General features: G+C 43.2%; 2 protein-coding genes and 1 long non-coding RNA gene across 5 annotated transcripts in view; 1 reads left to right on the top strand and 2 right to left on the bottom strand.

Moving 5' to 3' along the window:
• LOC126992375 (GDP-fucose transporter 1-like) overlaps positions 1-2978 on the bottom strand; it is a 17189-nt gene extending 14211 nt beyond the window's left edge. For both annotated transcript variants that reach the window (XM_050851092.1, XM_050851091.1), the window contains exon 1: positions 2818-2978. The gene's annotated coding sequence lies outside the window, so the exon portion shown is untranslated. The remainder of the gene's footprint in view (positions 1-2817) is intronic.
• A 1139-nt stretch (positions 2979-4117) lies between these two features.
• On the top strand, positions 4118-23980 carry LOC126992374 (spliceosome RNA helicase DDX39B-like). Of its 2 annotated transcripts, XM_050851089.1 has the most exons (10): positions 4118-4214; positions 8972-9192; positions 9529-9656; positions 10170-10446; positions 10956-11074; positions 18469-18600; positions 19493-19639; positions 20974-21111; positions 21626-21777; positions 22997-23980. In XM_050851089.1, the coding sequence occupies exons 2-9, from the start codon at positions 8982-8984 to the stop codon at positions 21755-21757; spliced, it is 1284 nt and encodes a 427-aa protein (XP_050707046.1). In that variant the 5' UTR covers positions 4118-4214; positions 8972-8981; the 3' UTR covers positions 21758-21777; positions 22997-23980. The 2 variants fall into 2 exon arrangements, with proteins under 2 accessions (XP_050707046.1, XP_050707047.1); XM_050851090.1 differs by lacking the exons at positions 4118-4214; positions 8972-9192; positions 9529-9656; positions 10170-10446; positions 10956-11074 and adding an exon at positions 11113-12186.
• Positions 15437-18462, bottom strand: LOC126992381 (uncharacterized). The gene is made up of 2 exons (XR_007746508.1): positions 17910-18462; positions 15437-17712 (listed from the first exon to the last, which is right to left on the bottom strand). It is a non-coding gene; the product is annotated as an uncharacterized LOC126992381 (long non-coding RNA).
• Positions 23981-24006: the final 26 nt, after the last annotated feature.

Genomic DNA, 24006 nt, shown 5'->3' on the forward strand with positions numbered 1-24006 from the left:
AGGTAATGGTTTGTGTGCTCTGAATGATTCTGACATCCACTTTCTTTTTTTAACGATAATGGAAGCAGACCAATAGCAAAAAAAAATTAGTAATGAGAAAAAAAGAAAGCCTGCCAATATACAATCATCCCTCAAATAGTACGGTTTTGGTTTTTATGTGGGTTTTCGTAGAAGATTTTTTTAGGATTTTTTAATTTCTCGATGAGCCGTAAATTTTAAAATCCTAAAAAGATCTATGACAATCCGTATAAAACTGAAACCGAACTATTGGAAACCATACTATTTGAGGGTCGACTGTATAGTTTCCATCAGAGCCGTGGAATGGGAGAGTGTGACAACCTTCATTACAGGCGCCTTGTTGTTACCAAAAGACTCCTCAAAACTCAGATTGATTCTTACGTGGATGACCTTTCCCTAAGAGCCATGCTTGAGTAAAACGTCAGGCAAAGAACCAAAAGGTCTCGCTAATCAATGCACCAGCCTATCCAAGCTCATCAAACAACAGAACATATTCCAGTAAGACAGGCTGGAAAGTGCATTGGGGATTAATTTCATATGGTCAAGGATACAACAGTGTTTCTTGTGCTCTGGGTGCTATGAGATCCTAACAAATCCTAGAGCTAAAAAAAAAACTATTACATCAGCATCAATTTGAATCTGGCATGGCTTTTTAGGTAACAACACAGAAGGTGGCCACACTCTCGTATTCCACGGTTCTGGCTTTCATGTTAGGACCAGCATTCAGCCACCAGGTCACTAGGGGGTCAAGGGAGCGACGCCACCACGTTTCTATATTTCATCTCATTGGGCTACTCCGGCGTTACACCAGCCCAAAGAATGTTCACGCTGCTAACAATGGGGCAAGACCACCCTTAACCCGGTAGCTGCGGGGATCATGTTTCTTAAAGGCCCCTCTAAGCAAGAAAAATGAGAAAAAGTCATCACTCACACAAACCATTTCATAATATGTATCAACACATTTGTGATCAGTTTATGTATCATCTATTTTGGGGGGTAAAAATCATGGCACAAATTTGGCCCGTCGCTGCTACCGGGTTAAGGGAACTAAGACAGATGAAAAGAGTGTTCCAATTAGCCAATATATTAAGTGTTCCAACCATTAACACCGGAAGAAATTAAAGACAGAAAAAGTTATATCACAAAAATCTGGAGCAGAAGAAAAACGAAAATTCACCAAGACTAAAAGACACAACAACCCCAATCAACAATCAAGAAACAAGAATAAGGACCATAAGTGGGAGCCGTTGCAAAGGCAATCCCACGCCTAATACTAGACTGGACTGGACCGATTCACATGGAGGCTGGTCAGGGACTCCCTCAACTACTGGGAGAGGCTAAAACACCTCAGGCTGTATTCTCTGCAGCAACGAAGAGAGCGCTACATTGCTATTTACGTCTGGAAAATCCTTAAGGGCATGGTACCAAATCCAACACACAACGAGAAGGGTGGCATAGAAGGCCAACACCACCCAAGGTTTGGAAGGTCCTGCACAAGGAGGTCACTGAACTGCCACTCTCAGAGGATCCAGACAATACAGGCAGAAAAAAATGCTGCTCCACGGTGTGGGATCCTTACACACACAGAAACATTGACAGGTTAGAACAAATCAACACCAAGGCGGCAAGGTTCATTACAAACAGTTACACTCCAACGCCTGGAATCACAACACGGATCACACAACAGATAAACATGGACCCTCTTCACATACGCAGACAAGCACACAGACTTACACTTATGTACAAGATCACAAACACTCACATTGACATTGACCCACAAACATACCTACACAGCGCAAACAGTCAACATACTCATAACACACACATCCATAAATACCAAACATATCACACTAACACTGACGCATACGAGCACTCATACTTTCCACGCACCATACGTGACTGGAACAGCCTCCCTCAACAGATTTTAGACTGCGGTACAATAGACTCATTCAAAAAACAAATACACACTCACTTGTCACCACAACACACCAACACTAACAATTACACTTGATTCACTTCCCTCCCCTGCACACCCGGCTCCCTCGTCCCCCCAACAGCCAACACATATATGCGTGTTATGCACCTGTACGGTTGCCCTGCGCATTATTGTCCAGATCCAGATCTGTGCTGGACCCAGGCTGTTCAACTGTCTGCCAAGGGACATCAGAGACCTGAACGGTGCCAGGAAACTTTCAACGATATATACCAAACGAGCCTCCAGTCCCACGCCTTCAAGAGGAGCAGCGGCCAACTCCATCATCGACCAGCTGCAACCCAGGTTCAGGTTCAGGTAGATAGCGGAAGTCTTGCCTTTGGATCGGCACTTCCTGATGTTGTCTTGATGTTGTGGTCTTGTGGTCTGAGTCTGGGTCTTATTTATAATTTAGCTTCACTATATTGATTTTATCTTTTTCTCTCGTATTTCCCAGAATTTAAAGATCGTTCTTTTACTTTGTTCAATCCCTTGTTCATCAAAAAGGAGTCTTCCCATTATATTTTCCTCGTCCTCGTCAACCCTTAAAGATGGAGCAGAGGTGTGGGGGCGGCGGGTCCCCAGACTGGCCGTGCTGAAGACACCTAAATCTACCTACGACAACTACGACTAATGAAGTACTGCAAGAGAACAGGTGCATCTTGGAAACTTCTACAACGAGGTCTTCTGCACAGGAGGGGGCAAGACCACCCTTGAGGGGACTAAGACAAATGAAAAATATACTTGACGTCTTGGGCCGGGTGACATACATGCATATCAGGCCTTAATACTCCTAAACTACAATACACACAACCATGAAATCTCACCTGTATTATCACCTGGGCTGCCTCTAAGTGGTGACCTGGCTGGCTGGGTCCTGGGAGGCGAGTGGGAGGAGAAAAAGGTAAAAATGTGAAGAAATGTCACCGCCCGGCAGCCTCCTCCGTCCCTTCGCCCTGTTTGTTTACGTCAACTAACTGTCCGATACCGTGATTTTGACCTGATTTTAGTATTTGTATTATTATTTTAGCTTTTTATTGTTGATTATGAGGTATTAGGGTCTTGTTTTGATAGTTTGCTCATCTCCTCTATTCTTGTATCCGTATATATGCGCAAATTTGTATGTTATATATTATATCGTCTACCGTTGCCATATTATCGTACTCAAGGCATAGTATTTACCAGCTTCTGACGCATAAATATAGCCACGAAACATCAGGTATTAACTATTTTAACGATAATTATAAGTTAATCTCCTTATTGGGGTCCACGAGACAGTTTTTGGGTCGGGAATCAGTAAATATAAGAGGCTGAGTACAACAATCTGACAACGTTGATTGTGTACGTCAACTAACTGTCCGATTCCCTGCCATTGATAGTAGTATTTCTATTATTTCATTGGTTTTTATTGTTAAGGAAGAGGAAGATGATGCTGGCTTTGATATTGTGTGCATCTTATATATTTCTTAATTTGTATCTATGTAATATTTTTTTTCACGTCAACTAACTGTCCGATTCCCTGTCTCTGATTTTAGCATTTCTATTATTTTATGTTTTTATTGTTAAGGAAGAGGAAGATGGGACTGGCTTTGATATTTTGGACATCTTATATATTTGATAATTTGTGTTTATTATAATTTTCTTCACGTCAACTAACTGTCCGATTCCTTGGAACAATATAGTATTTCGTTATATTATTGCTATTTTCTACGATATACTTATAGATTATGCGTAAATATGCATTGAACGTTATATTTAAGTACATATTTAGCCCTTTAAAAGACATATATAAAAAAATAATAAAGTTGCTGATGTGAAATGACTTAAATTAATTGTCACGGGTTAAATATACGCCTTCAGTTGTTTTATATCTCTTAAAATTGAACTGATTAGACATTATAGACAATTCAAATGACAAAATAGTTAAAATATATATGAATACCATTTTGTCGAGAAAGGATGAATGCGGTGTTGCCAATAGTTTCAGTTTCTTTATCAAATATTCAACAAAACTCGCATATAGAAGTAAAGACAATGAACAAAATCAAACAATAACGAATCAAACAGCAATATTAACCCCCATAGTACACGATAATAATTCAAATCGACAATAATGATGAAGACCGGGGAGGTAGACGAAGCGGCACCACTGTCGAGACCACGCGAGCTTCTCCTTGGCGCCATTTTACATCGACTCTCCGCTCTTTCTCCGTTATCCGCCCAGGTGAGTCCCTATTACCTCCTCTGCCTACCAGAAATATACTTTAAGGTGAGATGAATGTTTCTAGATACCTTTGAGGCGCCTCGTGGCCTCTTAAATACCGTAAATGCAGAAATAGCGGTGTCCATGGTAAGGTTCGCGGCGGCAATGTGGTGCAACGCCGCTGATATTGAGTTTTTTGAGGAGTGGCGTGATTTATGTGTTATTTGTGGGTTATTTAGTGTTTTTTGTGGGTAGGGAATAAGTAATTGGCCAGACATAAGGCTCTTGGTATCTAAGCTAATTTTCCTTATTGCCGTTTCGTTTTCTTTTTTTCCGTTTTTGGGGGGAAGTGTGAGGAATGGCGTGGTTTATGTGTTATTTGTGGGTTATTTAGTGTTTCTCGTGGTCAGGGAATATATTGGTCAGGTATAGGGCTCAGTAGTGTGGGGGCCGGCGGGGGGTGAACTCGGGTAAAACTCTAGAAGTACACCCGGCGTTGTGTGCCCCGTGCCTAGCCAATCCCGCTCTGCTCACTAACCAAAGACGGGTCGTGGATGATTTTCACGAGAGGGCAGCCACCTCTAGCGAAGTTTATTCTTACAATGTAGATTCATTTTTGGTCCCTGAATGCAGTGCACGGTGCAGTCAGAGGGTAGCCGGGGAATATTCACCAAAGGGTAGCCCACTAATTTCGAGATGTTGACTGCTTATTTCTGGACAAAACATGATGCTGTTTATCATGGAGATAGTATTTTTCTCCGGAAATCACTAAATGATTGACTTTTCAATGCCTTCTGTGGACCCACCGCCGCAGCCGCAAAATAGCTCGCAGAGAGGTTCAACTTGGACACCCGTGGGAAATCAAGGGTTTTGGCTGGGGGAGCAGATTTAAACTACTCCAACTGAAGCTTACATAACCTCCTAACCAGGGTGGGGTGCCCCCCCCTCATGTATATGCAACTTATTTCTGTGAGGAGGTATTTCTTACAACACCAGCTGGACCGCCACCGCCAGAGGAGGCTACACTTTCGTGAACATTATCCGGGGGTAAAACTAGGGAACAACTACTTCTCCCCCTCCACCACCCCAGCCCCCCCCTACCCCCCAAGACAAGCCTGGGGAACTGGGGGGAACCAGGGTTTGGGGGGGAAGCCAAAATCACTGAAAAATGGGCTTTCAAAATATCCCTAGAAAAATCCCTAAATTAGGGAAAATTCCCTGTTCTCGAAAGTAAGGAAAATCCCTACCGTATACTCACATGCGTGGGCTGATCACTAACCAAGCATACCATCGCTAACCATCCCAAAACAGCCCTGAGCCATGACTCAAGCTCATCCGGGACTCGGGCTGAACAGGCCCGGGCTATACCCGGCCCTCAGCACAGCAAAAAAAAATAATAACCACACGTGGTGGACCTGGTCTCACATGCGTGGGCTAATCGTTAACCAAGCATACCATCGCTAACCAAGCGTTCCGTCGCTAACCAAACGTTTGTAGAAAAAATATATGAAGACCTAATGATGTTTCATAAGGTAGGTAATGAATGCACGTTATTTTGCGGCGGCACCGGCGCCATGGCGGTGGCGTTAGCTCGATTAATCCCTTTAGGGAACAGTGGTTTTGGTGGCCGTTAGCTCGATTAATCCCTGTAGGGAACTGTGGTTTTGGTGGTCGTTAGCTCGATTAATCCCTGTAGGGAACAGTGGTTTTGGTGGTCGTTAGCTCGATTAATCCCTTTAGGGAACAGTGGTTTTGGTGGTCGTTAGCTCGATTAATCCCTGTAGGGAACAGTGGTTTTGGTGGTCGTTAGCTCGATTAATCCCTTTAGGGAACAGTGGTTTTGGTGGTCGTTAGCTCGATTAATCCCTGTAGGGAACTGGTTTTGGTGGTCGTTAGCTCGATTAATCCCTTTAGGGAACAGTGGTTTTGGTGGTCGTTAGCTCGATTAATCCCTTTAGGGAACTGTGGTTTTGGTGGTCGTTAGCTCGATTAATCCCTTTAGGGAGCTGTGGTTTTGGTGGTCGTTAGCTCGATTAATCCCTGTAGGGAACAGTGGTTTTGGTGGTCGTTAGCTTGATTAATCCCTTTAGGGAACAGTGGTATTGGTGGTCGTTAGCTCCATTAATCCCTTTAGGAAACTGTGGTTTTGGTGGTCGTTAGCTCGATTAATCCCTTTAGGGAACAGTGGTTTTGGTGGTTGTTAGCTCGATTAATCCCTGTAGGGAACAGTGGTTTTGGTGGTGGACGGCCAAATCACTGAAAAATGGGCTTTCAAAATGTCCCTACAAAAATCCCCAAAATTGGGAAAAATCCCTAGTCTCTAAAGAAAGGAAATTCCCTAACATATACTCTTGTAATATATTCCTATATAACGTAGCAGCCACCGCAGCGGGTCTGTTGATGAGTGTAGGGCGTGTAATTGGATGGTCAGCGTAGTTGAACCCCCACCCCACCACCCCAATCGTAGTCGAGCAACTCTTGGGAAATGTCATGTTTCATAATTACATATGGTACAATACTGACGGTTAACCCGTCCACTTCTTGTAAGTTGGTGCTAGATCATTTTTACCGAGTAGTTTAAGGTACAAAATAAAACAGATTTGTGACAGCTGTCATCCAGATCGAACTGACGCTCCTGCTGTTAACTGACGCGGGAGTGACCTACCGACTGCTACGTATGACCCTGGCCTCCATTTTATTCAAACTCCACTATAAGTATCGCACATTGAACAATATCCGTTTGTTTTCTGACACGTGCTTGTCACACCATGTGACACATGACACGCCCGTGTCTTTGTTGGACCCGGCACTGGGATAGTAATCGGTCCTTTTGTCAACCTACATGCACACCAATAAAGAGGTTAAATACTCAGTTAACACTTACTGAAAGGTAAAGTAGACTGATATTTTGAGGGAGTGAGTGTCGGGCCTTCCATCCATTATGGCGGCTTGAAAACAACTGACTTCAGGAACCCACCGTTAGGTGCCGCCACTGAAACACCCTCGCGTAGTAACATTTTACGAATGTATTCCTTTAAAATCAGAAAATACAAATAGCTGCGGCATTAGTTGCTTTAATATAGAGAAAAAAATAACAAAACTCTTAAAAGACCGTTTTTTTGTCCGAAATCGTTATAATCCATGCGCGTTTTGGATATTACTGACTTAGGAACTAGCTTCTGTGGTGTAGTATAAGGCGGCTAAGAGGCTCAGTCTGCCCACAGAGCCCTCGTGTCATACAACAACACTGGACTTAGAAATTTTCCAGGCACCCCCACATAATCAAGCCGTTTACGCAGTAAATTGGTACGACCGGGAACTTAAACCTTCGCAAATGTGAAGCAAAAGAAGTATCCTATGCAGTACCCATGCTATTTTTTCGGTATATTAGAAGCAGTTGTTAGCTAGATTAGCCTATCCGGGTAACCTACTGATTTCAAGACACTGACTGCTCCTTTCCGGACAAAATATGATGCTTTTTTTTATGGAGATTATATATATCTCTGGAAATCACCAAATGATTGACTTTTCAATGTCTGGGGTTCACCCACTGCCTCCCCGATGCCACCAGTTACCACCACCCCCGCCGCTGCCCTGTCCCTTCCTGTGCTGTGTATTTTTGCCTCCCCACACCGCATGTTGAAGAAATTTGAACTAACCTAATATAACCTACCTTCTATTTTCTGAAAGTTATTTGTTACTGCACTGAGCTAATGTTGAAGAAGGGATAGCCACCTCTTGCGAAGTTAATACTTACATTATAGATTCTTTTTTGGTCGTTGAATGCAGTTTAGTTATGAAAGACATGAAAATAGAAGGGTGGGTCAAAGGTGGTGAAGCCCCCTTGTTAGGTAGTTGAGGGTGGCAAAGCCCTCCTGTTTGGTAGGTTGTTAGGTTAGCTTAGTTTTTAAATATATGGCATACAGTGTTGGGCGGTACAAATACGCAACGTTGGACAGGACAGGGTGGGGCAGCGGTGGCCCACCCTTCATTTTCATTCCACCTTCCTATCATTCTCAATCCTCCTTCCACCTTCACACGGGTGGTGGGTAGTCTTCACCTGCACCATCTGGAAAGAGAAGTGGAGGCAGATGCATCCTCGCTCGTGTGTGGACGTGGGCCTCACAATTTTATATTTATCAGTACTTAAATACTGTCTTACAACATATATTTATACAAAGGCGGTGGCTGAATCGTCAAAGTAACGGCCTCGTGTTCAGGAGGACGCGAGTTCAATCCCCGTGCCTGCAGCTGGCTTTTTTTTTCAGCCCCACGAGTAAAACTAACTACTACCTGTGAAGACCACCTACCACCTATCAACCCGGATTCTAGATTCTAGGATGATGAGATGAGGGAGGGGAGCCAAGCCAGCAAAATGATGGCGCCACTAACTCTGCCTACTCCCTGCCACGGGCGGGCTGGACCACCAGGACAGGACCAAGAAAAAGAAGACTTGGACGACCATCCAAGGACACTGGGGAAGAAGCCCACCTGGCAAAAAAATAAAAAAAAAAAAAAAAAAAAAAAAAAAAACATTAATATTTGGAAGGACCCATCGAGGCAGATCAGGATCCTTGTAATGGAAACGGGTCCTGTCCAGGCCCAGTGGAGAGTTTGTCTTTTGAATAATTACCAGCATCTTCACCTATATAGAGTTACTTTTCTGAATGATTAATCAGAATTTTCACGTATGTAGAGTTGCTTTTCTTCATGATCACCAGAATTTTCACTTGGGTAGAATTTATTTTCTGAAGACTTACGAGTGTTTTCCCCGACAGACAACTCAAAATGGCCGACCCAGAGCCCGAACTGCTCGACTACGAGGAGGATGAGGAGGCCGTGGACGGAGGAGTTGGGGAGACCCCAGAGGCTGCCCCGGCCAAGAAGGACGTGAAGGGCACCTATGTGTCCATCCACTCCTCGGGCTTCAGGGACTTCCTGCTGAAGCCAGAGATCCTGCACGCCATTGTGGACTGTGGCTTTGAGCATCCCTCAGAAGGTGGGTGCTGGGAGTGACTGATATTATTATTTTTATTTTATTATTCTGAGCATGAGAGATTGCAGACATTATAAGCTGCCTCCTCATCAGCCTTCAAACACCTGAGATGCAGAGAAGAGATTTGAGCATCCTTCTGAAGATAATGCTCTGTTAAGGGTGCTAGCATTTCTTAATGTACAAATCTTAATTCATTATGTAGATTATGGGTTCAAACATCCGTTCTGTGGTGTAATGGTTAGCACACCTAGCTACGAATTTGCAAGCTCAAGTCAATAAGTCATGTCAGTTAACTGTCGTAAACTAATCAATGCCCTTCCGCTTCATCTCTCCTTCCAGTGCAACACGAGTGCATCCCACAAGCAGTGTTGGGCATGGACATCCTTGGCCAGGCCAAGTCAGGCATGGGCAAGACAGCTGTGTTTGTGCTGGCAACACTGCAGCAGATTGACCCTGTGGATGGCCAGGTGTGTGTGTGTGTGTGTGTTTCATGTCATGGTTTTGTTTTATGTGATATTTCACATGTAAACTATTTTGCCAGCAAGTCAACTGTTGTGTAGTGTATGGGAGAAAGGTGTGTGTGTGTGTGTGTAGTTTTGTCTTTGATCAGCATTGTATTTTATTCTCTGGTTTCTCAATTTACAGAAAGATAAATTAGTTTGGTCTGCCAGGAATATTACATGCTACCTAGCCATATGACATGCACTTTGATGTATGAATTAATGTGGTAGTGTATAAATCATTAGATAGATGTAGAAAGTCTGTTTTACTTTGAGTGAGTTTCATGGAGGGCCACATATAGTGAGTTAAGTAATGATATGAAATGATGGTGATAGGATTTGGCTATAGGTGATTGCTGCTATTGTGAATTCATGTTAAATGTGAGTGTACCATTTGTTATCACCTACACTGCTACACACACACACACACACACACACACACCTGCATCCTGACTCACCTTCACACCTCCTCTTCCCTAGGTGTCAGTGCTCGTCATGTGCCACACCCGAGAGCTCGCCTACCAGATCGCCAAGGAGTACGAGCGCTTCAGCAAGTACATGCCCACGGTGAAGGTCGGAGTGTTCTTCGGGGGCATGAACATTCAGAAGGATGAAGACACACTCAAAAACAACTGCCCACACATCGTTGTGGGCACCCCGGGCAGAGTGCTGGCCCTCGTGCGGAACAAGAAGCTGAGTCTGCGTCACCTCAAGCATTTTGTGCTGGATGAGTGCGACAAAATGTTGGAACAGCTTGGTGAGTATTGCTGTGTGTGTGGAGGGGGGAGGGAGGGTTGTCAGGATACATCTGGTAAAGCTTTGGTAGATCTTGTGTTGTTCTCTTCCTAGTTTTTGTGGAATCTGTAAAAAGTTGAGAAAGGGATGAAAAAAGTGAATGCTGTGTAATGTAGAGTGAGTCTGCCCTGCAAAAAGCTGTAGTGATAGAAAATTTCATTACTATTTTAGGGGTGACTGGTAACAATGCAACAAAAATTTCTTAGTAACAGATTCTACAAAGATATCAATTCCATCCCTTCAGTAACAGATTGTACAAAGATATCAATTCCATCCCTTCAGTAACAGATTGCACAAAGATATCAATTCCATCCCTTCCTGCGTCCAGAGACATGAGCTAAATAGAGGGTCTACTGTATATATATGTATGCTTTGGTGAGATCGGGAAACCATCTATAGTAACCTTGTGTGTACTAACTACCAGTATATATAAAAGATATGTATCAATGCCGTCTCTCTCCCGCCCCCCAGACATGCGGCGGGACGTGCAGGAGATCTTCCGCAACACCCCACACGAGAAGCAGGTCATGATGTTCTCCGCCACGCTCAGCAAGGACATCCGCCCCGTCTGCAAGAAGTTCATGCAAGACGTAAATACCGCTATCAACGTTTCCCTTCTTGTTGTTCTTGTTGTGGTTGAGACTGTGGTGACGGTTGTGGTCGCGGCGATGGTTCGTTCCGTCGTCGCTCCTCTCACCGTTGGGTCTCCTGCTGCTGGTGTTGGCACTGTCAGCACCTCTGGCGGTGTCGATTTCGGTGGTGGTTTGTTGTGGTGTGGAGGATAAGGGAGGAAGAGCGGGTGAGGTGCCTTCGTCCTCCTCCTCCACCACTGTCTACAGCTCCACCACTTCCACTGCATCTTGAACGAGGTGGACTGGATGCGTCTGCTTACTGGCGTGGCGTACGAGCACCACCACTACTACCATCACCACTACAATCACCGCACCACCATTCCAGCCTCTTGTCCACCCCCATAACCTCCCGCACCACCATTGTATCACCACTGCCACTACCATTATCACCAACATAACTGTACATTCGTCAGGAGAAATATTATACACTCAACCATCCAGTCAGTCAGTCAGTCAGTCGGTCAGTCATCCAGCCAGCCAGTCAGTCAGTCACCCCACATTCACACACTCACATGCACGCTACAAACTCCACCAAAACGTCATCTTCGCCAAACGTCAACAAAACTCGCAAGAAGAAATAGATCAGTATGCCGTCCCTACCTCGTCACCTCCCCATCCCATCACCTCCTCCCCTTCGCACCGTCGCAAGTGGTGCAAACGCTATCCCATCCTTTCCCATCCTCTCATCTTCCTTATTCCCCGTCCTTACCCATTCCTTTCCCCTTCACCTCCCCATCCCTTCACCTGTCCCCCTTCGCACCGTGGCAAGTGGTGCAAAAGTTACCCCATCCTTTCCCATCCTCCTTCCTTCCCCATCCCTCACTTCCCATCATCCCCATCCTTACCTATATCCTCCCTTCCCTTCACCTCCCCATTCCTACATCCACACCCATCCTGTTGCTGCTACTGCGACTGTGACTACTACTACTGCTACTACAACTACTACTACTACTACTGCATCGACTGCAAGATCAAGAGTGCTTCTCCTATTGCCCCATCCTTGCTGCGAGAAGAGAGGAAGGGAAGGGGCGGAAAGGAGGAAAATGCAGCGGAAGTTGGAAAAGAGAGAGGTAGAGGAGGATGGAAATAGAGGGGAAAAGGGATTGAAAGGGTGTGGATTTGCTCTCCGTCTCGGCCCCACGCCACCTCTCGCGCCACCCCTACAGCCTGCCAGCCTACCCTCCCCCCATGCCTCAAGAGGGGGTTTGTATGGTTTGGGGGTGGTAAGATTACAGCAGCAACAACAACCATAGGCTTATTTCATCTGTCCACTTAGACCATGAATTTTGAGTGATGTGGCACCTGCGCATTGTAGCTCATGGTTGGTTGAGAATTAGCATGTCTGATATTATTGGCTGCGTGTGATAAATATTCAGATGATTTCTTAAGTACAGTCATCCCTCAAATAGTACGGTTTCCAATAATTTGGTTTTGGTTTTATGTGGATTTTCATAGAAGATTTTTTTTAAGGATTTTTGAATTTCTCAACAAACAGGAAATTTAAAAATCCTTAAAAAATCTTCTATGACAATCCGTATAAAACCAAAACTGAACTAATGGAAACCGTACTATTTGAGGGATGACTGTAATATATTTGAATGATTATATATATATACAAAGAACCCTCACACGTTCTTATATGAATCCCAAACATGCATTGATAATATACCATACTAGCACATGAAAGACAAGCTTGTACCAATAAGTCTAGTTAGGTGAATGAGAACAAACTGTTGGCTTTAATTAATCAGCTTTTTCTCATTTCAGGTACAGGGAAAAACATTGGTTTACTCTTAATAATTTATTGCATGTAAATCACACGTGCAATATTGGAAGTAGCATGAAATATTTTTGAATTTGATATTTGGTTGTTGTCAATATTGCCTATGTGAAAATTGAAATACCTTTTATATGCACTTACAGAGACAGATAGCTCATGTTCTTGAAATGAGCTAAATAACTCTAGGCTTTAAAAGGTCATTGTTCGTTCAAGTATGATCTGATTGTAGGCTTTTTGATACAAGCTTGTCTTTCATGTGTTTTTATAATATATTGGCGATGCAAATTGGCATGTTTGGGATTCATAGAAGAATATGTGAGGGTTCTTTGTATACATGAACTTTCAAATATATTATTGCTAAAAAAAGATTAAATATTTATCACAGCAGTTGATGTTCGCTCAATCACATGTGCCACATCCACACTTGCGAGTGGACAGGTGGAATGCAACCAACTACAACAACATGATTCTTTTACTTCCATTTCTTGATTTCCTGATTCTTTTGAACCCGGTAGCAGCAGGGATCATGTTTCTTAATGGTCCCTCCAAGCGAGAAAAATAAGAAAAAGTCACCCCTCACACAAACCATTTCATAATATATATCAAAGCATTTGTGATCAGTTTATGCATCATCTATTTTAGGGGGGTTATATCATGGCACAGATTTGGCCCGTCGCTGCTACCGGGTTAACATCCTCTTCTTTCTTCCTTCCATTCTCACATGCTTTTTCTTACCCTTACTTTGTCACACACACACAAATACACACATACCTAATCATATTTTTACCCATTTTTATTTCTGTGATACCAGGACAGTATATATTAACCATTATTATTATCATTATTACTTATTATCTAAAGTCAACAAATGTTTTTTAACTATCATTAAATTCACTCAATTTAGGCACTTTAGCTCCTCCCACAATCCTCCAAGCCACACCATTGGATAACTCAAATAGGCTCCACCCCTTCCATTTATATGAGCTCTGTGATTGGCTGATGCTCACGGAGGCTTTGATTTGATTGGCTTGTGCATGAAAGTGGGAGGAGCTTCTCTATGTTACCTTGTCTTGAGTGTATGGCAGAGGGATGGTGATGTCATTGCTTCTTAAAGGGGAGCTTCCAAGGTGTTTCACTAGGGGGCAGCACAGCACATATATCACTCCTATTATCAAACACTCTCTTAGGAATGTTTTTCAAGCCAGAGAGGAGTCATGTCAGGCTGCCAAGAGTGCTTTTCACCTTCAGAACCCTTGCAAACGTACCACCAGGCTCGGGAAACCACCCATGGGAACCTCGACAACTTCCGCAAGAGCCTTTTAACCCGGTAGCAGTAGGGATCATGTTTTTTAATGGTTCCTCCAAGCGAGAAAAATGAGAAAAATAACCCTTCACACAAACCAATTCATAATATATATCAAAGCATTTGTGATCAGATTATGTATCATCTATTTTGGGGGGTTTATATCATGGCTGCTACACGGTAAAGCCACAGATTTTGCCCGTCGCTGCTACCGGGTATAGATGGAGTAAGCCTTGAAGGAGTTTGATGATATGGGCCTTTGTCTGTGGGTAACGACTGAGGTGAAGAGTACAGAGATGTTTCAAGGTAACCCGGTAGCAGCGACGGGCCAAATTTGTGGCTTCACTGTGTAGCAGCGACGGGCCAAATTCGTGCCATGTTATTTACCTCCCAAAATAGATGATACATAATCTGATCACAAATGCATTGATATATATTATGAAATGGTTTGTGTGAGGGGTGATTTTTTCTCATTTTTCTCGCTTGGAGGGACCATTAAGAAACATGATCCCCGCTTCTACCAAGTTAACAGTGCTTCCCCCTACATAGAAACATCATAATCCCCCCTTATTTTCCTTATGCCAGACTGTTTAAATGTCGTATTAGTATTTATTAACGTGGCTGGTTGGTCTGTTTATTTGCATTTATTTGGGATGGAATTAGAAGTGTTGGATTTTCACAAAGTTGGTATGTTATGAAATCTTTCCTTCCTTTCTTTCTTCCTCATTCTCTTTTTTCCTCTTCATTCTCTCTCTTCTTCCTTTCATTGTTTCCATCCTTCCTTTCTTTCTTCATTCCATCTTTCTTTTTTTCATCCACTCATTTCTCCTCTTCCTCATTCCTTCCCTCCTTCCTTCCCCTTTCCCTCCTTTCTCCAAACTTATTTCTTACCCTCCTCCTTTCTTCCTTCCCTCCTTCCTTCCCTCCTTCCCCTTTCCCTCCTTTCTCCAAACTTATTTCTTATTGTCTTCTCCTTTCCTTCACTTTCCTTTTCTTTCCTTTCTTCCCTTTCTTCAGAGCTATTTCTTACCCTCTCCTTTTTCTCCTCTCTTCCCTTCCTTTCTTACCCTCCCTCCTTCCTTCCTTTCTTTCCCTTTCTCCAAGCAAATTTCTTATCTTCCTCTCCTTTTCCTCCTCTCTTCCCTTTCTTCCTTCCTCTTTTCCTCCTTCCCTTCCTTCCTTCCTCTTTTCCTCCTTCCCTTCCTTCTCTCTCCAGACCTATTTCTTACCCTCCTCATTTTTCTCCTCCCTTCCCTTCCTTCCTTCCTCTTTCCCTCCATCCCTTTCTCTCTCCAGACCTTTTTCTTACTCTACTTTCTCTCCTCATTCCTTCTTTCTTCCCCTTCCTCCCTCCCTCCCTTACGCCAACATCACAAACTCAGTCACAAAAATAATATAAAAATCATCACTCCTACGCCTTCAAAAACGGGCCGAGAAAGACAAACCAGCCGCTGTGTCGTTGATGGAGACTTAATATGACGTTTAAATATTCAGGTGTTATTCTCTCTCTTGTTCCTGTTCATGGATTTCCTTGTTTTTTTGTATATCTGTGCTTTTTCTCTGCCTTCTTATCTTCATTTTTCTTTAATTCTTTGTTTCTTCTGTTTCTTCGTTTCTTTCCTTTTCCAGTTCCTGTTTTGTATCGATGTTTATTATATATATTGTCTTTCATCTATAGTTTCCATTTTCTCTTTATCTTTATTTTTTTATACTAATTTCCTTAACCTTTTTTTCTCTCAATTATATTCCTCACATCCTTCATGATATATGTTTTCTATATTTTCCATTTTCTATTTATTTTCATTTTCTTATTATACTCATTCACATTTTTAACGTTCTCAATTCTGTTAACGCTCCTTCATTTCCTATTTCCCATTTTATTTCTCATATTTTGGAAGTATTCCGTGGTGCATTGGTTAGCAGAGGGTATCAGGACACATCTCCCGAAATTGACCTCTCTTTTTGGACACTCCTTTGACCTCTATTCAGGAGCAGTGAGTAGCGAGCTTTTTTTATATATTTTTCTTTACGCCCTTGAACTGTCTCCTTAGCTGTAAACAACTACGGTTTTCAATTACGATAGCTTGGGTTCAGTCCCTGAGTGAAATGGAGACAGATAGGCAGTTACATCACATCCGTTTTTGTTAGCCAGCAGCACCTAGGTAACAGTGAACTTAGGTGTTGTGTCCTGCATCTTAGGGAGGTCAACTTCTCTATATATCATGAGCCAGTTTCACAGTCCAACACAGTGTCTTCGTAACAGCCCGAACCAAACTATAGAATCCCATACAATCCAAAACGGTGAGGTCTTCAATGCCACACTAAATACACAAGACTTTTCCTGTGTAGTTTCAAATTTGTGAACTTAAATATAAACACCAGACACTATACAAGGAAATTTTGAAGGCTCTTGTATTGGTTTGGGAGCTTACTAACCCGTCATGGGGAACTGTGAAACTGGCCTCATGTCTTTTCCACTGTCCTCTATTTCATCATCACCTACAGTTCAATTTTCTTTCACACTTCTATTTTCCACTTAAAACTTCATTTCGTCATCCCTTCCTACCTCAGTTATTCTATTTTATCTGTCTATGTATGTGTAACAAGGCTAAGTTGGTTGTTGCATCACCGCGAGGTCAACTAATCTTATATGAGGTGAAGTAGGTCAAACTCAGGTCACCCAAGTTTAACCTGGTAGCAGCGGGGATCATGTTTCTTAATGGTCCCTTTAAGCAAGAAAACTGAAAAAAAAATCATCACTCACACAAACCCTTTCATAATATATATCAAAGCATTTGTGATCAGTTTATGTATCATCTATTTTTGGGGGTTTATATCATGGCACAAATTTGGCCCGTCACAGCTACACGGTGAAGCCACAAATTTGGCCCATCGCTGCTACATGGTGAAGCCACAAATTTGACCCTTCGCTGCTACTGGGTTAAGTGGGAGCGGTGAGTTGCAGGGTTTTTTTCTACACTCTTTGTTGTCCTTGAGCCGTCTCCTTCGTTGTTAAAAAAAAAAGTACCGTGGGTCATCAAACCTGTCTTAGTTGTCTTTCATATCACACTTGTCACCTCTATCTCACCCCTTGTAGTTATCATGTTAACCTTCCCAGCACTGTCAGACCCATATCATGTCACTGTTATCCGTGTTGTGTCTCACCTATATCTCAACTTCCTCATAATCCTCTTCTACTATTTTTTCAATCCTCTCTCACTCCTGTCCTAGTCCTCTGTCCCTCTGTAAACACTCCACTATCCCTCACACTTTGTTCTTTCCTTTGCGCCCTCCCTCAAAAAGTACTGTACCTTTCCTTAGCAATGCTCTTTATACAATTCATTCAAAACCACTCACCTACCCTTCGTTCGCTCCTGTCCTAACACTCTGTCCCTCTGTAAACACTCCACTATCCCTCACACTTTGTTCTTTCCTTTGCGCCCTCCCTCAAAAAGTACTGTGCCTTTCCTTAGCAATGCGCTTTTTACAATTCATTCAAAACCACTCACCTACCTTCCTTAGCAATGCACTTTTTACAATTCATTCAAAACCACTCACCTACCCTTCTTTCACTCCTGTCCTGGCTCTCTGTCCCTCTGTAAACACTCCACTATCCCTCACACTTTGTTCTTTCCTTTGCGCCCTCCCTCAAAAAGTACTGTACCTTTCCTTAGCAATGCTCTTTTTACAATTCATTCAAAACCACTCACCCTTCTTTCACTCCTGTCCTGGCTCTCTGGCCCTCTGTAAACACTCCACTATCCCTCACCACTTAGATTTTTCCTTCATTTCCTCCCTCTTTTCCAACCTTTCCAGTCTCCTCAGCAAAGCCTTTTATACAATTCATTCAAAACCAGTCACCTACCTTTCGTTCACTCCCGTCCTGGCTCTCCGTCCCTCTGTAAACACTCCACTATCCCTCACCACTTAGATTTTTCCTTCATTTCCTCACATATTTAGTCTTTCCATACATCCTATCATCCCCTGTTTTCCCTTCCCTCACTCCATACTTTCTCACCCCTCTCGTAAGTGCCGCACCATCCCTCACCGCCTTGCTAGTTTTTTCTTTCATGTCCTCCTTGCCATATATTTAGTCTTTCCTTCATTCCTATCATCCCCTGCTTACCCGTCCCTTGCTCCCTAGTTTCCCATCCCTCTTGTAAATGCTGCACCATCCCCCATCGCCTTGCTCCTCCTTCGTTCCCTCCCCGCCCCTCCCCGCGTCACCCAGCCCCCCCCAGCAGTGTGTGTGTGCCCTTGTTGTTGCAGCCCATGGAGGTGTATGTTGACGATGAGGCCAAGCTGACCCTCCACGGCCTACAGCAGCACTACGTCAAGATCAAGGAGAATGAGAAGAATAAGAAGCTGTTTGAACTTCTCGACGCGCTGGAGTTCAACCAGGTAAGAAAATAGAGGTTCTGGACACTGTTGCTAGATTACCGTACTTGTGTGGGTGTGTGTGTGTAAGTCTGGTATATGGAAGGGTAAATGAGAGGAGAAGGAAAGAAGAGAAGGAGGAACATTGAATAAGCAACAAAACAATAATATGAAAATACGTATAGCTACCATTGCCAGATTGTCGTACTCAGAGCATAGTATTTGCCGGTTTCTGACGCCTAACTATTGCCAAGAAACATCACGATCTAACTACAGTCATCCCTCAAATAGTATGGTTTCGGTTTTATACGGATTGTCATGGAAGATTTTTAAATTTCCTGCTTGTCGGGAAATTCAAAAATCCCAAAAAAATCTATGAAAATCCACATAAAACCGAAACCGTACTATTTGAGGGATGACTGTATTTTAACGATAACTATAAATGAGTTTCGTCGTTGAAACCCGGAAGACAGTTTAGGGGCAGGAAGTCGGGAAATATAACCGGCTGAGTATGACAATCTGGCAACGTTGGTTCTGGGTCTTGTTTCCTTTTTTTTATTTTTTTTTTTTTTTTTTTTTATTATTATGTCCCCTTGAGCTGTCTCCTTTGTAAAAAAAAAAAATTATCACTTCTTAACCTCCATTGTCTATTCTTATCTTTTTTTATATATGTATGTGCAACAGGGAGAAGTTAGGTGTTAGGGTGTGTCTGTGTGTTTGATTGATAGTGTGCTTCCCCGTGAGTTCAACCTGGCCATGTATTTCTTCAGTATTTATTTTGTTATTTCTATATGGTACAGTAGAGTGATCGCACGAACCACCATCTGATTCACACCTCACCCACTGCACACCCCTGTCATCATCCACCACTTCACCGCACCCCCAACACCCTCTCACCCCTCCCGTCCTCCCGCAGGTGGTGATCTTCGTCAAGTCAGTGCAGAGGTGCGTTGCGTTGGCCACACTGCTGGTGGACATGAACTTCCCGGCCATTGCCATCCACCGTGCCATGCAGCAGGAGGAGCGGCTGAGCAGGTACCAGCAGTTCAAGGATTTCCAGAAGGTGAGGAACGGAGAGACTTGTACAGCCTTTCTTTTTTGGTTCAGACTGAGAGATTTGTACAGCCTTTCCTTTTTGGTTCAGACTGAGAGATTTGTACAGCCTTTCTTTTTTGGTTCAGACTGAGAGATTTGTACAGCCTTTCCTTTTTGGTTCAGACTGAGAGACTTGTACAGCCTTTCCTTTTTGGTTCAGACTGAGAGATTTGTACAGCCTTTCTTTTTTGGTTCAGACTGAGAAATTTGTACATGGGCCTTAACTAGAAAATTGATGGAAGTATTGAGAGCAAGTGATCGCAGAATGCTGAGGTATATGGCGGGGATCAGGTGGAAAGACAGGGTGTCCAGTGCAGATATAGAAGGGATGTGGAGTAGAGGACCTGGAAACAGTGCTCAGAAGGGAAAGACTCCGATGGTTTGGACATGTGAAGAGAGCAGGGGAGGATACAGATGTGGAGTAGAGGACCTGGAAACAGTGCTCAGAAGGGAAAGACTCCGATGGTTTGGACATGTGAAGAGAGCAGGGGAGGATACAGATGTGGAACGGAGGATACAGATGTGGAGTAGAGGACCTGGAAACAGTGCTCAGAAGGGAAAGACTCCGATGGTTTGGACATGTGAAGAGAGCAGGGGAGGATACAGATGTGGAGTAGAGGACCTGGAAACAGTGCTCAGAAGGGAAAGACTGCGATGGTTTGGACATGTGAAGAGAGCAGGGGAGGATACAGTGCTGGGAGTTTTGGAGAGATTGGAGGTAGAAGGAAGGAGACCAGTTGGTAGACCTAGGAAAATGTGGAGAAGGTGTATACAGGAAGACTTGGCAGTGATGGGATTGGGTGAGCATCGGGCAGAAGACAGAGCAGAATGGAGGACAGCCATAAAGCGTCCAGCCGCTCAGATAGAATGAAAACGGACTGCAACGAAATGATGATGATGATGAAGGACTTGTGCAACCTCTCTTGTATGACACTAACTTAAGCTTTTGAACGCATTGCAATTGAGTCAGATCCCAAAATCCTTGCAATAATTTGATGCTCTGTGATTATTTGCCCCTCAAGGGAGAGTAATAACAATAAGGTCAATGTAAATATATAAATTGACATCTCTTTTGGCCACTCCTCTTTGAAATGCACAGTGATTGGTCGACCTTTCTGTTTCTTCTTTGTTTTTTGCCCTTGATCTGTTTCCTTTGCTGTAAAAAAAAGTTATTAATAGCAGGGACCTTGCACTCAACCCTATGTCTTTCCTGCACCACCACCAGTATAAGTCATAGTATCAAAAACCTTAGACTTAACACACCATCACCACCACCACCCTAACACCCACTACCATCAACAGCGGATCCTTGTGGCCACCAACCTGTTCGGGCGAGGCATGGACATCGAGCGCGTCAACATTGTGTTCAACTACGACATGCCGGAGGACAGCGACACCTACCTTCATCGCGTTGCCAGGGCCGGGCGATTTGGCACCAAGGTAAGGGGCAGGAGGGGAAGGAAGGAAAGACGAGAGGGGTAATTCCCATCTCCTTTCACTCCCTAACTTATCTTTCTCATTTTAAATCCTCACAACTTGTCATCTCCCTCATTTTTCCTCTGTTCCTTTATTGGGTGAAGCGCAGTATTCTGAGATGGTTTGGACACATCATGAGACTGAAGGAGAATGAATTTGTGAAGAGAGTGTCTGTAGGAAGGATATTTACGCCTTTCCATCCTCAATTCCCATCACCTTCCCTCTGTCACCCTCCCATCCTTGTCTTTCCCTTCTTATCACCCTGTTATTGTTCCCCATTTCCTCTCCTTTCCCACCAACCTTTTCAATATTTACCCCTTTCCATCCTCAATTCCCATCACCTTCCCTCTGTCACCCTATCACCCTGGTATCATTCCCCATTTCCTCTCCTTTCCCACCAACCTTTTCAGTATTTCCCCCTTTCCGTCACCACTCCGTCAACCGTTCTGCCACTCACCTTCCCTTCACACACTCACAGGGGCTGGCCGTCACCTTCGTCAGCGAGGAGAGTGACGCCAAGACCCTGAATGAGGTGCAGGAGCGCTTCGACGTCAACATCACGGAGCTCCCTGACGAGATTGACCTGTCATCGTACATTGAGGGACGCTAGAGTGTGCCTGTCTCTATGAGGTGAGTGTCTGTGTGTGTTGAATTTTATGTTGTTTTGTATGTCTGCCACCAGGATTTCATTTTTTAGATACACACAGTAAACCCTTGCTGTTACGGATGTATATATAACAATTTTCGTCTTTTGTTACATTTTGGGAACAGTCCGGGATTTAGTGAGCAAGTTTGGTGAGTGTGGGGGTTGGGTTCAGTGGTGGGCCAACCAGACATGCACATACACTTTGGTTGGCAGTGCTGGAAACAAAGCCAACCTAGTGGTGTGCGTCTGGTCAGTCTGTCTCTGTCTGGCTGGCTGTAAACACTGCTGCTCTCCTCCTTCAGTGCCTCATCTTGCATCTCATATCATACAAATTTCTTTATATACGGAAGTGGTTGGAAGTAACGAACTTTCATCCAGGCATGGAGTGAATACAAGAGTTGTGTATTCAAATATGAATACTTCATATTCCAATGAATCCAAATCCAAATACACTGAAATGGTTTTAATTTGAATACAAATATGATTACTTCTTGAAAGTATTCTTGAATACTTATTGAAAAATACCTCCTTGACATAACTGGGCACAGCACTGTTCTAAAGTTATGCAACAGTATCATGAGTAATGAACCTGTGCTGTACACGACCATTACACGTCCACCCAGAAGGCTGGACTTGTAGGGAACAGTGGCTGGTGTTTATGATCATAAATTTTGAAGTATTCGTCAGATTATTCGCAGAACACGAACACTTTTCCCTTGTATTTGATACGAATGAGAATACTTTGATTTCTATCAATATTTATACAAATACGAATACACCCAAATTGATATTCAAGTGTATTCAAATACGAATACTCCATCCCTGCTGCACCACAAACACTGAATGAAGTTCGTCCCTTGCATATAACAGATTTTCAGAGCTAACGTCACCCCCTTCCCCTAATTGGTTCATTGAGGGTTGACTTTACAATAATATCTCGGATTACTTCTGTATTTTAATAATAAACTACTATTACTATATATATATAAGGGTTAAGAGTGGTGAGTTTAAGCAGACCCAAGAACACCTCCAATGAACCCATATAAGACTTGATTAAGGATATTTTGGTCTTCAGGAATGTAACCCAAACACAGATTGAAGGAGACCTCTCAATAGAAGCTAACATATCAACCACTAGATTAAGTACTTGCAGTTAATTCCTTTTATTACTGTTCTGACACGTCCCTTGTCTCTCCCCAACAGATAACGCTCATGTGTGTACCTGTGTATGGATGTGCCTGTGTGCGTGTGTGACCATGTGTGTGAGCAGGAATCATCTGTGCAGGCTTGTGTTTGTCTGCAAAATGTGTGTGTGTGTTTGTTTGAGTGCACAACTGAATGCATGTAAGAAAGAAAGCGTGCGTGTGTGTGTGTGTGTGTCAACCCCAAACGGAAAAATCATGCAGTTTGAAGGCTTTTTAATATTAAGTCCCTTGTGTCAACCCTTTGCCTCACCCCAGTCACGTCATCAGAGTCTCGCTGCGCCGAGTCTTTTATCTTTCTCCACCTTATCGTACCGTAGCCAAAGGATCATTTTAACTTGAGGTTCATCCATTTGTTCTTGTGTGTCATGTCAGCAGAGAACCCACTTAGAAATGAGATAAGAAATAATGCACTCTTGTAGTAGATAAGTTTGCTGCAAAGTTGATTTAGAAGCGAAGATAACCTCATTGAATTCTGAAACTAGGAGGTACAACTGCTCCTTATGTAGATGTAGAGTGGAAATGTTTAAGTGAAAAAATATGTAAAGGTCGAAATGTAATTGTTAGTGTCCATGATGGTAGAGTAGGTAATTTTAAATCCTCAGATGTGTCTTTGAGAAACCTGGCATTGTTCTAACCTCCAAAACCCTGTAATCATAATCTATTTTTACATACTGTGACATCTATCCTCAATGTCAGCTGTTAATAGCACTGTGGACCTCAATTCCCAGTCATGTATTGCAGATTTAAAGTCATAACCACTACTGCTGTTACTACTAGGAGCTATCATGTGTTCTGCTGTGTTATGTAGGTGGTACTTCAGTGGGATCTAAGTATCAAGTCAATAGTAATGGATTTTGGTCATATACTAAGTTGATATTATCTTTAACTTACTATAGACACAAGATTAGTTTTCTGCCATGTATTTTTTAACCCATAAGAACCTCTCATGTTCACTTCAGTTGTATTAAAAAATCAAGTTATAGTGATGTGTTTTGGTCATACGCTAAG

Source organism: Eriocheir sinensis, unplaced genomic scaffold (genome assembly GCF_024679095.1).
Source record: "Eriocheir sinensis breed Jianghai 21 unplaced genomic scaffold, ASM2467909v1 Scaffold453, whole genome shotgun sequence".
Taxonomy (NCBI): Eukaryota; Metazoa; Arthropoda; class Malacostraca; order Decapoda; family Varunidae; genus Eriocheir; species Eriocheir sinensis.